The sequence below is a fragment of the Manacus candei genome, unplaced genomic scaffold (genome assembly GCF_025592945.1).
Source record: "Manacus candei isolate 608988 ecotype Guabito, Panama unplaced genomic scaffold, ASM2559294v1 h1tg000412l, whole genome shotgun sequence".
In the NCBI taxonomy this organism is placed as follows: Eukaryota; Metazoa; Chordata; class Aves; order Passeriformes; family Pipridae; genus Manacus; species Manacus candei.
The window spans coordinates 24,567-41,235 of NW_026138460.1; the positions used below are offsets into that span (position 1 = coordinate 24,567).

At 65.5% G+C, this 16,669-nt stretch overlaps 3 protein-coding genes across 3 annotated transcripts; 2 read left to right on the plus strand and 1 right to left on the minus strand.

Moving 5' to 3' along the window:
* Positions 1-1,429: 1,429 nt before the first annotated feature.
* On the plus strand, positions 1,430-5,797 carry LRFN1 (leucine rich repeat and fibronectin type III domain containing 1). The gene is given in 5 exon segments (XM_051776010.1): positions 1,430-1,499; positions 2,729-2,776; positions 3,197-4,561; positions 5,109-5,277; positions 5,279-5,797. Coding segments are annotated over 3 exon segments (1,950 nt in total). The 5' UTR covers positions 1,430-1,499; positions 2,729-2,776; positions 3,197-3,209; the 3' UTR covers positions 5,708-5,797.
* Positions 5,798-7,037: 1,240 nt separating this feature from the next.
* SYCN (syncollin) lies at positions 7,038-8,419 on the plus strand. Its single transcript, XM_051776003.1, has one exon. It carries the CDS (start codon positions 7,594-7,596, stop codon positions 7,999-8,001), a length of 408 nt encoding a protein of 135 aa, XP_051631963.1. The 5' UTR covers positions 7,038-7,593; the 3' UTR covers positions 8,002-8,419.
* A 167-nt stretch (positions 8,420-8,586) lies between these two features.
* Positions 8,587-16,418, minus strand: PAK4 (p21 (RAC1) activated kinase 4). The gene is given in 11 exon segments (XM_051776009.1): positions 8,587-9,402; positions 9,477-9,611; positions 9,852-9,977; positions 10,067-10,193; positions 10,266-10,399; positions 10,487-10,891; positions 11,620-11,790; positions 11,792-12,127; positions 12,908-13,122; positions 15,734-15,794; positions 16,319-16,418. Coding segments are annotated over 9 exon segments (1,791 nt in total). The 5' UTR covers positions 13,109-13,122; positions 15,734-15,794; positions 16,319-16,418; the 3' UTR covers positions 8,587-9,246.
* Between the last annotated feature and the right edge of the window lie 251 nt (positions 16,419-16,669).

The window sequence follows — 16,669 nt, forward strand, 5'->3', positions numbered from 1 at the left end:
TATGTGTCCACCTGTGTGTCTGTCCGTGTGTTCGTGTCTGTGCATCCGTGTCCATGTGTCTGTGCATCTGTGTGTCCATCCGTGTGTCTGTCCATATGTCTGTGTCTGTGTGTCTGTGTGTCCATCCGTGTGTCCGTGTCTGTGTGTCTGTGTGTCCATCTGTGTGTCTGTCCATATGTCTGTGTCTGTGTGTCTGTGTGTCCATCCGTGTGTCCATGTCTGTGTGTCCGTGTGTCAGCCCACGAATCGGTACACAGGTCAGTCCCTGTGTCCGAGTGTCCACGTGCCTGTGTGTCTGTCCGTGTGTCCATCCATGTGTCAGTACTTGGATCAGTCCCTGTGTCTGCGTGTCCATGTGCCTGTGTGTCTGTCCGTGTGTCCATCCATGCATCCGCGTGTCTGTGTGTCAGTCCATGTACTGGTACACAAGTCAGTCCCTGTGTCTGTGTGTCTGTCTCTGCGCCTGTCTGTGTGTCCGTGTGTCTGTCTGTGGGTCTGTGTGTCGCTCCATGGGTTGGTTCATGGGTCTGTTTATGTGTCCCTGTGTCCGTGTGTCCATGCTCGTGTCTGTCCGTGGGTCCATCCCGGTGTCTGTGTGTCCGTGGGTCTGTCCGTGGATTCGTCCCCGTGTCCGTGGGTCTGTCCGTGTGTCTGTCCGTGGATCCGTCCCCGTGTCCGTGTGTCTGTCCGTGGGTCCATCCCCGTGTCCGTGTGTCTGTCCGTGGGTCCGTCCCCGTGTCCATGTGTCTGTCCGTGGATCCGTGTCCGTGTGTCTGTCCGTGGGTCCGTCCCCGTGTCCGTGGGTCTGTCCGTGGATCCGTGTCCGTGTGTCTGTCCGTGGGTCCATCCCCGTGTCCGTGTGTCCGTGGGTCTGTCCGTAGGTCTGTCCGTGGATCCGTGTCCGTGTGTCTGTCCGTGGGTCCATCCCCGTGTCCGTCCCTCCCCTCCCCTCCCTCCCCGCCCCGCCCGGCCCCGCCCCGGCGCTTCTGCGGCTCCAGCGGCGGCCGCGGCCTTTGGGGCGGCGGGTCCGGGGCTGCTCCGGGGCCCCCCCGGCCTGGGGACCCCCCTCCCGGGACCCCCCTCCCGGCACCGCCACCGCGGCCCCCCCCGCAGATCCCGGGATCCATTCCCGAATCCATCCCGGATCCACCCCGGATCCATCCCCGGATTCATCCCCGGATCCATCCCGGTCCCTCCCGCCCTTCCCGGGATCCATCCCCGCATCCCGATCCCTCCATCCCGGTCCCTCCATCCCGGTCCCCCCCAGACCCCCATCGCGGTCCCCCCCTTCCCGTACCCCGGTTCTTCCCCCCCCTCCGGTAGCGACAGCCCCCCCTCGCCCCTCCCCACCCCCGTTACCGCCAGGCCCGGGGTCCCCCCGGAGCCCCCCCGGGGCCCCCCCGGTGCTCCCCCCGTGCCCCCCCATGGCCCCCCGGTAGGGCGAGGCCCGACCCCCCCCGGAGCAGTGATGGGAACGTCCGTGGGCTGAGCCCCCCCAGGTACCGCCGGGGGTCGCACGGGGGGGGGGGGGGATGAGGGATTGGGAGGCACAGGAGGGGGGGCTCTGGGTGATGCTGGGCTGGACTGGGCTGGACTGGGCCATACTGGGCTGTGCTGGGCCAGACAGGGCTGGACTGGGCGGTGCTGGGGCTGTATTGGCTTGTACTGGGCCTTACTGGGCTGTGTTGTCCTGTACTGGGATGTACTGGGTCATACTGGGCTGTGCTGTCATGCAGTGGCCTGTACTGGGCCATACTGGGCTGTACTGGGCCATACTGGGCTCTACTGGGCCATACTGGGCCAGGCTGCCCTGTAGTGGCCTGGACTGAGCCATGCTGGAATGTACTGGGCCATACTGGGCTGGGCTGTCCTGGGTCTGTATTTGGTCTGTATTGGTACATACTGGTCTGTACTGGGTTATGACATGTCTGTGGTAGTGTGTACTGGGCCACACTGGGCCGTGCTGGGCTGTACTGGGCTGTACTGGGCTGTTGGGCTGTACTGGGATGTAGTGGACTATACTGGGATGTACTGGGCCTGTACTGGGATATGCTGAGTCTTACTGGGTCGTGCTGGACCATACTGGTCTGGACTGGGTCTGGACTGGGCTGTGCTGCCCCATACTGGTCTGGACTGGTCCATACTTGGCCATGAACTCCTCTGCTCGTCCATACTGGGCCATGCCGGGTTCTACGGGGCCACACTGGGACGTGCTGAGTGTTACTGGGTTGTGCTGGATCATACTGGGCCGTACTGGGTCATACTGGGCCGTACTGGGTCATGCTGGGCCGTACTGGGTCATACTGGGCCATCCTTGGCCATACTGGGCTGTGATGGCCTGTACTGGCTTTTACTGGGCTGTACTGGTTTGTACTGGTCCATGCTGGGCTGTGCAGTCTGTACAGGCTCTCATTGGGCTATACTGGGTTGTACTGGGCCATACTGGGCTGTGCTGGGAGGTACTGGGCCATACTGGGTCATACTGGGCCGTGCTGGGCCTCATTAGACCATGGATGGGTAATGGATGCTCCAGAGTATGAGCAGCAGATACCGGTCTGGACTGGGCCATACTGGGGTGTGTGGAGCCGTACTGGGCTGTTCTGGGTTGTACTGGGCCATGCTGGGCTGTGTGCTGCTGTACTGGTCTGTACTGGTGGATAGATTTGGGTCTGTACTGGTCTGTACTGGTCTGTATTGGTCCGTACTGGCCCCTCCCCTGTCCCCACAGGCCCCGCGGCGACGCCCAGACGGGACCAACATGGAGCCCTGAGACGAGGTAACGGGATCACTGGGGTCACTGGGATCACTGGGATCACTGGAATCTCCCTGGAGCTCATGGGAACACTGGGGTCACTGGGATCACTGGGATCTCCCTGGAGCTCATGGGAACACGCAGGATCACTGGGATCGCATGGAAACACATAGGGCACATGGGATCTCATGGGATCTCATAGGACAAATGGGATCTCGTGGGGTCTTTTGGATCTCATGGGATCCCCTGGGTCAGGTGGCACCCCACGGGAACGCACAGGGCGTGTGGGGTGCCACAGGATTCCGAGAGCTCTCAGGGGGATCCCTGGTGATCTGAGGGGGTCTGGTGGGACACGACAGGTCCTGGCGGGATCTGACACATCCTGGGAGGCCGGGCAGGGTCCCCTGACCCCCCAGCGCCCCCTGACCCCCTCTCCCCCCGCAGGCGCCGCCGTGGGATGGCGAAGCTGCTGGTGCCGCTGGTGGTGCTGGGGGCGGTGGCGGGCGGGGCCCCCCCGGCCGCCCCCCGGTGCCCCCCGCGCTGCCTGTGCCCGGCGGCGGCGCCGAGCCCGACGCTGCTCTGCGCCCGCACGGGGCTGCTGGCGGTGCCGCCCAGCCTGGACCGCGGGGCCGTGGAGCTGCGCTTGGCCGACAACTTCATCGGCGCCGTGGGCCGCGCCGACTTCGCCAACATGAGCTCGCTGGTGCACCTGACGCTGTCGCGGAACGGGCTGCGCCGCCTGGCCCCCGGCGCCTTCGCCGACCTGCGCGCCCTGCGCGCGCTGCACCTCGACGGCAACCGGCTGCCGGCGCTCAGCGGGCCCCAGCTCCGCGGGCTGGCCAGCCTGCGCCACCTCATCCTGGCCAACAACCAGCTGGCCGCCATCGACGCCGCCGCCTTCGCCGCCTTCGCCGCCACCGTGGAGGACCTGGACCTGTCGCACAACAACCTGCCGGCGCTGCCCTGGGACGCCGTGGCCGCCATGGCCAGCCTGGCCACGCTCACGCTGGACCACAACCTGCTGGAGCGGGTGCCGGCGGGCGCCGTGGCGCGGCTGCCGCGGCTGGCGCGGCTCGACCTCACGGCCAACCGGCTGCGGGCTCTGCCGCCCGTGCCGGGCCCGCCGGGACCGGCGCTGGCGGCCGGGGGGAACCCCTTGCACTGCAACTGCGAGCTGCTGTGGCTGCGGCGCGTGGCGCAGCCGGGGCGCCTGGAGACCTGCGCCACGCCGGCGCCGCTGGCCGGGCGGCTGCTGGGCGCCGTGCCCGAGGAGGAGCTGACGTGCCGGGCCCCCGCCGTCACCGCCGCGGCCGCCCACCCGCCCGCCGTCACCGAGGGGCAGCCGCTGCGCCTGGGCTGCGCCGCCGTCGGGGACCCCCCGCCCGCGCTGCACTGGCTGGGCCCCGACGGGCGCGTGGTGCACAACGGCTCCCGGCGCTCCGTGGGCGCCGACGGCTCCCTGGAGCTGCGCGTGGCCACCCTGCGCGACCACGGCGGCTTCACCTGCGTGGCCGCCAACGCCGCGGGAGAGGCGGCCGCGCGCGTCGACGTCGTGGTGGTGCCGCTGCCGGTGCCGCGCAGGGACCGGGACGGAGACGACGCCGAGCCCGGGCCCGGCCCCTCTGACATGGCCAGGGCGGGGGGCAACGAGACCTTTGGGGGGGCGGGGCCCGGGGAGCGGCGGGTGGTGGCGGCCGAGGTGACCGGGTCCTCGGCGCGCATCCGGTGGCTCCCCCAGCGCCACGTGCCCGGAGTCCGGATGGTGCAGATCCAGTACAACAGCTCCGCCGATGACGCCCTCGTCTACAGGTGGGGACTCCTGGGGGGGGTCCTGGGGGGCTTGAAGGGGTCATGGGATGGCCTGGGGGGCTCTGTGGGCAGGGTTCAAGGGGGTCTTGGGGTGTCCTGGGGGGCTTTGGGGGGTCCCAGAGGCAAACAGGGAGGTCATGGGAGGGCTCGGGGGTCTCACAGAGGGGCTCTGGGAGGTCCTTGGAGGGCTGTGGGAGGGGGCACATGAAGGAGGTCTTGGAGTGTCCTGGGGGCTCTGGACAGTCTTTGTGGGGTCCTGGGGAGCACTGGGAGGCTTCTAAGGGCGGGTTAGGGGCCACTGCAGGGGTCCTGGGGGCTCTGGAGAATCTTTGGGGGGTCTTGGGGGGCTTCTGGGGGGGTCTTTGAAAGGTCCTAAGGAGGATCGGGGGGTCACGGGGGAGTCTTTGAGGGGTTTGGGGGAGGTTTGAAGAGGTCTCTCTGGCTCTTTGAGGGGGTTCAGAGCTGTCTCTGTGGAGTCCTGCAGGTCTCTGGGGGGGCTCAGGGGGGTCTTGGGGAGAGGGGGTCACACCCTCCCGACCCCCCCCAGGCTGCTGCCCCCCTCCACCCGCACCTTCGTGCTGCGGGACTTGGCCCCGGGGCGCCTCTACGAGCTCTGCGTGTCCGCGCTGCACGTGGCCGGGGACCCCCCCGCCGCCCCCCGCCCCCTCGGCTGCGTCTCCTTCGCCACTGCCGCCGCCCCCCCGGGCTGCGCCGCCCCCCCCCCGGCCCCACTTCTTGGGGGGCACCGTCATCATCGTCATCGGCGCCGCCATCGCCGCCTCCGTGCTCGTCTTCATCCTCATCCTCACGGCGCGCTGGAAGGCGGCGGGGGCGCGGCGACCCCCGCCCGCGCTCACCAGCGTCTGCTCCCAGACCAACGGCGGCCCCCGGCCCGCGGAGCCCCTCGAGCTGCCCCCGCTGCCCCCCCTGCCGCCCGGGCCCGGGGGGGCGCTCGGGGAGGGCCCCGGAGGGGGGCCCGGGCTGGGAGGGTCCCGGGGGCTGTTCCCCAGCCACAGTTACCCCCGGCGGGCGCGCCCCCGACGCCACGGATCCCTCCCGCGGCTGGACGCGCCCGAGGGGACCCCCCTGGGACCCCTGCGCCCCTCCTTCGGCAGCACCCACTGGATGCTGGAGAGCACCGTGTGACGAGGGGGGGGCGGTGGGACCTTCGCCCCCTGCCGGGACCCCCCCGCCCCTCCTTCGGCAGCACCCACAGGCTGGGGGGGGGCGGGGGGAAAAGGGGGCTCTGGGGGTGCTGCGGGGGGACACCCGGGGTGTCCCGGTGCAGCTCTGGGTGCTCCTGGGGACCCCCGGGTGGTCCCGGGTGACCAAGTGCGCCCCTGGGTGCTCGTAGGGACCCTGGGGGCGGTCCTGGGGACCCCTCAGGTGCTCCTGGGAGCCCCAACGCCCCCCCCCCCCCGGTGCCCGGAGCACCCCTGGGCATACGAACGCAGCCCCGGCCCCCCCGGGGACCCCGTGTGCCATCGGGCCCCCCCAGGTGTCCCCTGGACCCCCCCCGCCCTGGGGGCACCTGTATGCAACCCTGACCCCCCCGTGGGCACCCGGGGGCGGGGACCCACACCTGGGGCTTGTGTGCGCCCTGACACGCGAGGAGGGGTGTCCGGAAACGTACCCCCCCCAAGCCCGGGGCAGGACACCCCCCCGGAGAGTCTGTGACACGTGTGTGCCCCCCCGCCCCACGCAGGACACGCACCTGGGACTTGTGTGTGCGCCCCAAAATGTGTGTGCCCCCTCGAGACACGCGTGGGGGGTCTCCCCCCGGAACTCGCGTGTGCCCCCCCCCTCCCCGCCACGCCTTGCCCGGCGCGCCCCCCCCGCGGTGCCTTCGGCCGGGCCGGCGGGGCCGGGGGGGCCCCGCACACGCCACTGACATGTCTGCACAGATGACACGAGACCTGCAGCCCCCCAAACCCCCGGGGAGGGGGCCAGAGGCGGGGGGGCTCCCAGGAGGCCTGGGCCCCCTCCCCCGTGTGTCCCTCCCCCCCCCGTGGCCTCTGAATCCCCCAACTCGGCCCGGGGGCTCCTATCTGGCTGGTCTGGATAACCCGGGGGGGGCTCCCCCAGCCCCCCCATGCCCATTTCTCCCCCTCCTCGCCGCCTCAACCCTTCCTCCCGTTTGCCCCTCCCTCCCCAAACCACCACCCCCAGTTCCCCCCCCCCGCCAGCCGCCCCCCCGGGCCCCCCCGCAGTGTTTAACACGAGTTTTTACATTAAAAACCTGTGGCCCCCCCGGGGCAGAAACACGCGTGTGAATGGGGGGGGCGGTGTCTCTGTCTGGGGGGGTCCCCCTCTGTCCCCCCCCGTGTCCTGGGTGGGGTTTCTTATCTGTTGTTGGGGGTCTCTGCCTGGGGGGGTCCCCTCTGACCGCACAGGGGAGTTTCGAGCCCCCTCCCCGAGACTCCCCCACCCCGCCTGCCCCTCCCGCAATGTGGGCGGGGCCGGGCTATGCTAATGAGGGGCAACCCCCGCCCCCCGCGGTTGCCATGGAGACCGCCGAGGGGAGATCGGCGGCGCCGTGACGGGGCGTGGCGTCGACTCATGAATATGCAAACACGGGCGGGGCCACCGCACTCGGGGCACGGAGGCCCCATCCCGGCCTTGGGCGGGGTGGACACGACAAGGGCTCACCTGGGTCCCTTCCCGGGGTTGGGGGAGGTCCCCATGGAGACAACACCTGAGGCCCTCTCCGGGGTCGGGGAGGGCGTCCCAGACACTTGGGTCCCTTCTCGGGGGGAGGAGCTGCACACTTTGGGAGGTCCTGGTCCCATCCGGGGGGGTGGGCTGCAAACTTTGGGGGGTCCCAGGGGGTGGAGAGAGGGCACAGGACACCTGTATCCCTTCCCACGGTCAGTGTGCCATGGCCCTGGGGACACCCACACACCTGTGTCCCTTCCCGGGGTGGGGGGAACCCGCACACCTGTGTGCCCTCCCAGGTGTGTCCCCGCCCACCCCCGTGGCCTTGGGGGCTCAGGTATATCCAGGGGGCCCTCGGGGCTCGGGAGGCCTCAGCGATGGCGTCGGCACTGCTGGTGACACTGGTGGCCTTGGTGGCCGTGCTGGGTGGGGGGGTGGAGGCCCAGTGCCCCAGCCCCTCCGAGGTGTGCACCGCCAACGGCACCCGCCTGTGCGCCCTGCTCTACACCGACGACAGCCCCTACTACGACCAGTGCTGCGCCGGCAACGTGCTGGAGGTGGAGCCGGGCAGCGACGTGCCCTACATGCCCTACAGGTGGTCCGGCCGCACCTCCTCGCTCGTGGTGGGCACCCGCTGCGAGCTCAACGTGTGGTCGCGCAGGGGCAAGGAGGGTGACACGCGGCGCTTCAGCGCCGGCGCGGTGCCGCGGCTGCAGGAGGTGCACCGGGGGCTCTTCGGAGACTGGGACAACGCCATCCGCGGGTACTACTGCACCTGCAAGTGAGGGCACGGCCGCACGGGCAAGGGTCAGAGCCAGAGGGGACAGCGAGCCAATGTGGGCCAATGCAAGTCAACGTGAGTCAACGTGGGCCAAGTGACACCAACGTGGGCCAAGTGACACCAACGTGGGCCAAGTCACACCAACGCGGGCCAAGTGACACCAATGCGGGCCAAGTGACACCAACGTGGGCCAACACACGACAACGCAGGCCAAGACGAGTCAACCTCGGCCAACGTGAGTCAACACAAGCCAACGTGAGTCAACGCAAGTCAACGTGGGCCGCGTCACGCTCCTCGTGAGCCCACACGTGTCCCATGGGCCGACACGTGTCAACACGGCCATGACCTGTCCCTGCCCCCCCTCCTGTAGGAAATAAAGCCCTGAGGCAGCAGCAGCTCCTGCCTGGGGGGTGTTTTATGGGGGGGGGGGTCACCAGCCCCCCCCAGGGGTCTTTCAGTGGGGAGAAAGGGGGTCCCCACACCCCACAGGCCGTGACTCCCCATTTCCCCCAGAGGGGATGCAGGTAGTGCCCACAGGTGTGTCCCCCCCAAAGAAACACACGGCACACAGGGGGCTCCAAAAGGACACGTGTAATTTGGGGGGGCCCCGTGTCCCCCCCCGGGGCCCCCCCATCCCGCACGGTACAAAACCCAACGATATAAATATCACTTTGTTAAAAAACAATAGGGGGGGAAACCAACAAAAAAACCCAAAATCAACAAAAATGGGGAGCGGGGAGGGCCGGAGGGGACCCCAAATCAGTAGTGTGGTGGAGGGGCTGTAGTTTTGGGGACCCCCCCATGGAGATGTGGGGGGGCCACACCCCAGTGCCCAATGGGAGTAGAAAAAGGAGGTTAAAAGAAACAAAAAAGGAGGGAAATGCCCCAAAATGGGTCCGAAAGGGGGGGGGTAGTGGGGTGAGCCCCTCACTCCCCAAATCTCTGACAGCAAGGAAGAAGAAAGGGAGCACCAGGATAAGCCCCCCACTCCCTAAAATCTCTGCCTGAGGGAGGGCACCGGGATTAGCCCCTGCACCCCCAAATCTCCAGGATGATGCCGCCCCCCACGCCCCAGATCTCTGCTGGGGGGGCCCGCAGCACTGAGTGCCCCCCCAGCTCAGTAGTACAATTTGGGGGGCCGGCGCCCCTCGCCAGCGCCCCACCAGTAACGTCCCAGTGCCGCTCCAGTTCGGGGGTGCCAGTGAGAAGGAGGAGGAGGCTGGGGGGTCTCCCCCCTCCTGGGGGGGTCTCACCGGAGCCGGTGCTGCCGCATGAGGGGGACGATGCAGGCGGGGGGGCCCGCGACCCCCAGGAAGGGGTGTCGGAGCAGCTCTGGGGCGCTCGCCCGCTGCGCCGGGTCCCGCACCAGCATCCGCTCCAGGAACCCCTTGAGGGAGGGTGACACCTGGGGGGGGCAGAGGTGGGGTCAGACACCCCCAGGGCCCCCCTGGGAGTGGGGACCCCCCCTCTCCGAGTTACCTTGTGGCCATTCTTGAGCCGGGGGGGGAGGTTGTCGCGGATCAGCTTCATGGCCTTGAGGGGGGGCTCATTGAAATAGGGGGGCTCCCCATCCACCATCTCGATCACCATCACCCCCAGAGACCAGATGTCCACCTGGGTGGGGGCCACCAAAAAGAAAAGGGGGGGGCTTGAGGGGGAGGTCGCCTGGAGCTCCTCAAACCCACCCTGTGCACCCCTAAACCCACCCCAATCCCTGTGCCCACTCCCCCACAAGACCCACCTCGTGGCTGTAGGGCAGGTGGGAAACGGGCTCAGGGTTCCACGCAGACATCCCAAACACCCCTAAACCCACCCTGTGTCCCCCAAATCCACCCCATAACCCCCCAGCCCCACCTCTGGGCCGTAGGGCAGGCGGGAGATGAGCTCGGGGGCCATCCAGTATGGGGTCCCCACCAGCGACTTGCGCCGCGGCACCTCCTTGTTCACTTGGGCGCAGAACCCAAAATCCGAGAGTTTCACCTGCAAACGGAGCCGGGGGTGGTCAGGGCTGGGGGCAGGGAGGGCCAGCGAGGCCCGGGGGGGGTTTGTTGGGTGTAGGGGGGCCGTACCCGCCCGTCATGCGTGAGGAGGATGGAGTCGCTCTTGATGTCGCGGTGGATGACGCCCTGGGCGTGGAGCACGGCGAGCGCCCGCAGCACCGACAGGCACACGGCCGCAATCTGCTCCTCCGTCATCCTGCACACGGTGGGGGGGTCAGGGGGTGTGGGGTGGCACAGGAAGCACCCAGGGAGAGGGAACCGGGGGTACCTGGTGTGGGTGACGATGTCGGTCAAGGCGCCGCCCTCCAGGAACTCCATGACCACCCAGAGCTCATCGCCCACCAGGTAACTGTTGTACATCTCCACCACGTTCTCGTGCTGGTAGTCCCGCATGATCACCACCTGCGAGGGGGGGCATGTGGTGCTGGGACCCCCGAGATCCACCCAGCCCCGTCAGGGGGAGCCCTGGGGGGTCCCCTCTGCCCTCACCTCATTGAAGAGCAGCTCCCGCCGCTGCTGCTTGCGCAGGTCCATCTTCTTGACGGCCACGAGCTTGCCGGAGCCGCGCACGGTGGCGATGCACACGATGCCCGTGGAGCCCTCCCCGATCTTGATGAAGTTGTCCAGGTACGTGCGGGGGTCCCCGGGGTCCACCACCATCTGCAGCGCCGCCCGGAACTGCTCGTGGGACACGCGCTGGGGCCCCCCCGGGGCGGGCGGGGGGCCGGGGGGCCGCGAGGCCGGAGGGTCCGGCCCGGGGGGTGGCGGCGGCTCCGGGGCCTTGGGGCGCGGGGGGCCGGGGGCGTGGGAGGAGGAGCCGGGACCGCCGGGGCCACCGGCGGGGACGGGCCCGTTGGGCGTCACCTCCTGCGGGCGTCCCGGCCGGTGCTCTGCCTGCGGGGAGAGGGGGACGGGGGGTCAGACCCCTGAAATCCCACAGGATATCTGCCCCGCAGTGCTGGGAGCCAACGCTGGGGCCTCCAGCCAGAGGCCAAAGGAAAGGTTTGAGTGGGGGAGAGGAAGGCGCTCTGGGGCAGAGGACAGGGCAGCTGTGGAAGCCTTCAGCATGGCCTGATCCCCACCAGAGCGTGGGAGCTGCGAGGAAGAGGAGCAGAGAAGCCACTTCCAAGGAGGAAGAGAAAGAAGCAGAGCGAGGAAGGGGACGAGGAAGAAGAGAAAGCTGCTCTGATGCCAAGGGCACGGCACCAGGAAGGTGGTGGATTCCACTGCAGTCATGAGAAAGAGCAGCAGAGAAACCACTTCCAAGGAAGAAGAGGAAACGCAGAGTGAGGAAAAAGAGAAAGAGAAAGCAAACAAAACTGCTCTGATGCCAAGGACACGGCACCAGGAAGGGAAGCAGGTGGATCCCACTGGAGCCATGAGGAAGAGGAGCAGAGAAGCCACTTCCAAGGAGGAAGAGCAGAAGCAAAGTAAGGAAGAGGAAGAGAAAAAGAGGAAGCTGCTCTGGTGCCGAGGACATGGCACTGGGAAGGGAAGCAGGTGGCCTTTGGCACACGCTGATCCCGCTGGAGCCGCGAGGAGAGGAGCAGAGACGCCGCTCCTGAAGAGTAAGAGGAGGATGAGGAAGAGGAGGAAGAGCCCGGGGTGAGACCCCCATTTACCTGGGCGGGGGGGCCCCGGGAGGGGTCGGTGTCGGCGCGGGGGTAGGTGTGGAAAGGGCGTCCGGGCTGCGGCGCCGTCTTCGGCCCCGCTCCGGGAGCGCCGGGAACGCCGGGAATGTCGGGGGGCCGCAGGTCGGGCCCCGAGAGCGGGCGCTGCTCGCGGGGGGGGGGGCCGGGGGGCCCCCTCACCAGCCGAGCTGGACTTGGGGCGCTTCTCCTCCCGCCGCAGCCCCCCGGGGCCGGGCGCGGGCGGGGGGTCCCGCTCGGCAGCGCCTTTGGGGGGTCTCGGCTCCGGCTCCCCCCGGCCCCCCCGGCGGCTCTTCCCGGGGGGGGCCAGGCCGTTCTCCGGGCAGGGGGCGGCCCGGGGGGGGCAGGGGGGGCTGTCCCGGCGCAGGGAGTTGGAGCGGGACACGGACACGGCCTCCAGCTCGTCCAGGAGCCACGCCAGGGTCCCGTCCCGGCCCCCGGGGGTCCCATCCCGGGGGGCCTTGGAGCCGCGAACGATGGGCTGTGGGGAGGGGGGGGACAGAACACGGGGAAAACGGGGAGAAAAGGGAAAAAAACAACGAAAAATGAAATGGAATGTCGGGGAGGGAGAAGGGATGGAGGGGATGGACAGGAGGGAATGGGAGCACGGGGGACACAGTGGGATGGAGAGGGTGGGGGGGTGAGGAGCAAATGGGGAAGAATGGGAGGTGTGGGAATGGGGGGGTGGGAATGGGAGGGGTGTGGGAATGGGAAAGGTCCTTGACTTGGGGCACAGACTTAAAAAAACGGGAAAATACAGCATAGGGGAGGGATCAGGTGGGAATGACCCTAAATTCCTGCGGGATGGGCTTGTTCCAAGTGTGGGGAGGAGTCTCAGCTGGGTGGTCTCTGTCCTGGGGGTCCCCAATGCTACCTCACCTGCTCCAGGACAACCCAGGTAGAGGGGATGGACCCAAATTCGCCTCAGTTTGGATTTTTGGTCCTAAAGAGAGGGCAGGAACACTTCCCTGCTCTGTCACCCTCCAATTTCCCCCTGTTTCCCCCCAGAGAGGGGGTGGGGACCCAACTATCACTCCCCTGCTCCGGGACCACCCCCCCAGAACAGCCCAGACCTCGTGGGGGCTCTGAATGGCCCCCTGACCCCCTCTCCTGACAGCCCAGACCTCGGAGGGTTCCCCAATACCCCCAAGGATCCTCTCTGTTTTGGGGCCCACGAATGGTTCCTCAATCCCCCTCAGGGATCCCCCCACCTTGTGGGGCCTGCCGACAGTTCCTAAATTCCCCCCCGGGGATCGCCCACCTTTTGGGGGGCGCGGATGGCAGTGATGCAGGCGGGGTCCACGAGGGGCTTGGGGCGCCGGGCCGACTCCTCGAGCAGCCCCTGCCACTGGCGGGGCAGCCCCGTGAAGCGCTGCTCGGACGGGTCGTACCCCGTGTGCACCCGGTGCTCGAAGTTGGACGGGGCCGAGATCTCCACCCGCTTCTTCTTCTTGGAGAACATGGCGAGGGGGGCACCTGGAACGAGGGGGACGGGTGAGCGGGACCCCTGGGAATGGGGGGGACAGGGGAGTGGGACACCTGGGAATGGGGGGGACAGGGGAGTGGGACACCTGGGAATGGGGGGGACAGGGGAATAGGACACCTGGGAATGGGGGGGACAGGGGAATGGGACACCTGGGAATGGGGGGGGACAGGGGAGTGGGACACCTGGGAATGGGGGGGGACATGGAACAGGATCAGTGCCATCCTACAGTTCCAGCTCGGAGGATTTTGGGAATGGGATCCCATTAATCGGCACCGAATCCCTCTGGGAATGGTCCCAAAATCTCAGGGATTTGGGCTGGCTCTGTTTTTCCCACTTTTGCTGCTCCTGGGGGCCAATCTCCTGCTGTTTCCCCCCATTTTTTCCATCTGCTCCCATAGGCTCAATCCCGCCTCCCAGGCTCTGGAATTCTGCTGCCTCCAAGTCTTTCTCTGCTTTTTCCCAATTTTTGAGGTTTTTCTCCTCAAATCCGTGATCCATTGGGCAAGTTTTTCTCCTCCTTCACTTTCATACTGCTCAAAATCCGCTGGAATTCCGTATATTCCCCATTTTTCCTGCTCATCCCGGGCTGATCCCTCCTTCCACCTTTCCAGGATCCTCCCTGAGCTGCCAAAATCCCATTTCTGGGTGGAAAATCTTCCTGGACTGGGGAAGTAATGGTCAAATTCAGAGTGGGGCAATTAACATCTGCTGGGTTTGGGTTTGTGCTGCTGGGAATTCCGTGGGAAAGATTCTCGGAGGAACAAGGTGCAGCATTCCGTGCCTCCAGACACCAAATCCACCTGATTTCACCCCAAAAATATCCTTTTTGGGGGCTGGTGGGGGAAAACCAGCAGTACTGGGGCAGGGGGGCAGAGGGATCCTGGAGAATTCCAGAGGGTGGGATGGAGGTCAGAAGGAGGTTAAACCCCCCCCATTCCTCAGTCCTTTGCAGGTCACATTCCCTGGATCCCGCTGGGTTTAATTAGTCACCAATTAACGAGGAACCGACTCAGCACACAGGGTGTAGCATTCTCATATTCCCCCCCAAATTCCCCCCAAACCAGCGCTGTTCTGGCTGTATCCTGGTGGGAATTCTGGTGGCACCTTCAGCATAAAAAATAAAAGGAAAAATAATGGAAAAAAGGGTGCAGGGAGGTGATTCCTGTCCTTCCCATAAACCCCAAATCTTCTTGCAGGAAGAGCCCCCTTGGTGGAATATCCCTGAGCTGGCTTTTCTTTCCACAAAATCGTTTTCCTGGTGCCAGCAGGGGCAGGGACAGACTTGAATCTCTCCAGTTCTGGGTTTTCCACAAAAAAAATTCCAGCAGCAGTTTGGGATCCTTGGGAAGCAGCTCCTGAAGGTGGGGATGGATCAAAGCTCATCAAGAAGCCCCGAAAACTCCCGGAATTCCAAGGGAACCAGTGAAGGTTATGTTTTCCTGACCCGCCCGGATCATCCTGAGGATTCCTGGAGCTCCCTCCCAGCTCCGGGGTCACACCTGATATCCCAGATCCCAGCCAGCCCTGCTGGGGCGGGTTGGGAGGCGTCGCTCCAGGTGCTGTTTTCCTTAAATAAAACCCCAGGAAGGGAAGCGGCACCGGGCGGGTCCCGTACCTGGGACAAATCCCAGGACTCTCCCCATGGGGTCACATTCCCGGGGCCGGGAGGGCGGAAGGACGTGGCCGGGCCGGGCCGGAGGGTTCCGGAGCCGCGCCGGGAAGGGCGGGTTGGACTGGAAGGGCTGGATCTGCCAGGAGGGGGAGGAGGAAGAGGAGGAGGAAGAGGAGAAGAGGTGTTGAAAAGCCTCAGAAAACTGGTCCCAGGAGAGGAATCCTGGAATTCCAGGAATCCGGGACCCCTGTGGAGGCCACACAAAGTCAAAGGGGATTCGTTTCCTTCCTTAAAGGAAAACTTCCCGGAACTAGGACATCAAAGGTTCTGGGAAGGGGATCAGCACGTTCCAGAGATTGCTGGGAAAAGAGGAAAGGGGGAAAGAGGAGGGGGAAAAAGGAACTGAGAAAGGGAGGAAGAAAGAGGAGGAAAATGAAAAAAGGAGAGAAAAAACAAAGAACAAGAAGAAGGGAAAGGAGGAAAAATGGGGAAAACAAAACCAAAGATCAAAAAGAAGGAAAAGGGAAAAGTAAGAAAAAAGGGGAAAGAGACAAAAGAAGGGAAAAGAGGAAAAAGGGAAAAAAGAAAAAGGGGAAAAGAAAAAAAAAGGGGAAAAGGAAGGAGTTTCTGGTGGAATTTCTCTCCTTTCCCACAGCAAGACGTTTCCTCCAAGCTGTTCCTCAGGAATCCAAGGGATCCCAAATTCCCCAGCTTGGCCTATTTTTTTCCTCATTTTCCTTGGAGGAGCAGCAATGAGAACACCAGGAAGACATTGGGAACTGCGATTTCCCTCCCAAACCTGGAGGAAAACCCCCCGGTTTTAAGGAGTCGAGACATTCATGAGGATTTCCAGTGCCCGGAATTCCTGACTCAAATCCACAGGAAATGCTGGGAAAATCCATCCAAGGGCCCTGGATAGAGCAGGGTGACGAGACCCCCCATGGGGATGGGATAAAGAATTCTAGGGAATTTCTGGATCTGTTTCCTACCTGCCAGGAAGGGGAAACTCTCCCACCTCAGCTCCGCATTCCGGACCCTCCGGGAAAAGCGCTGCACGGAAATAACGGAACTCTCTCAGGATCAGCCCCAAACCCCCACTTTGAGGGCTTTATAGGACGAGGGAGGGGGCGGGGGTAGACCCGTATCTCGACTCTCTGAAATTCCAGGACCCCCCCGAGGACTTGGGGAGCCCCAAAAGCCCCTCCAAACCCACCCCCCCAATCCCACCACATCCCTGACCCCAAAATTCTTTGGCTTTAGGGGTCCCTCAAACTCCCCCTGAGCCCCCCAAGGCCCCCTCAGCGCCCCAAATCCGCCCTTAAGGCCCCTCAAAAATTCCCTCTCAGCCCCCTAAATCCGCCCTTCAGCCCCTCAACACCCCCTCGAATCCCCCCTTCAGCACCCCTTCCTCAGTCCCCCACATCCCCCCTTCACCCCCCCAAATTCTCCCTTTAGCCCCCCAGGCCCGCCCCAAAGCCCTCCCGACCCCTCTCAGAGGCCACTCGGTCTCTCTCCGACCCCTCCGCGTCCCCCCGAACCCCCGTTTCCCCCCTCGTCCCCCCCTCGGCCCTCACTCGGCCGCCGCCGCCATGTTGCGATCGACACACATCCGGGTCCTCCCCGCCCGCGTCGCCGCGGCGACAGACCACGCCCTCGGGGGCGGGATTATAGGTTATGAGCGGGGCGTGACCAGCCCAATATGGCAAAAGAGGCGTGGCCTGAGGAACGACTGAAGCAAATATGGGTAAAGGGGTGGGATTTAGAGCGGGATGGGCGGAGTTTAACGCTGAAGGGGCGGGGCTTGAAGCGGAAGGGATACTCAACGTGCTGTTAGGGCGGGATTAAAAGGGAGAGCGTCCAATCGCGGGGAGAGTAGCGGGGATTGGCAGTCGCGCTGTCCAATCGGGTCGCGGTGCGCTGGAAGC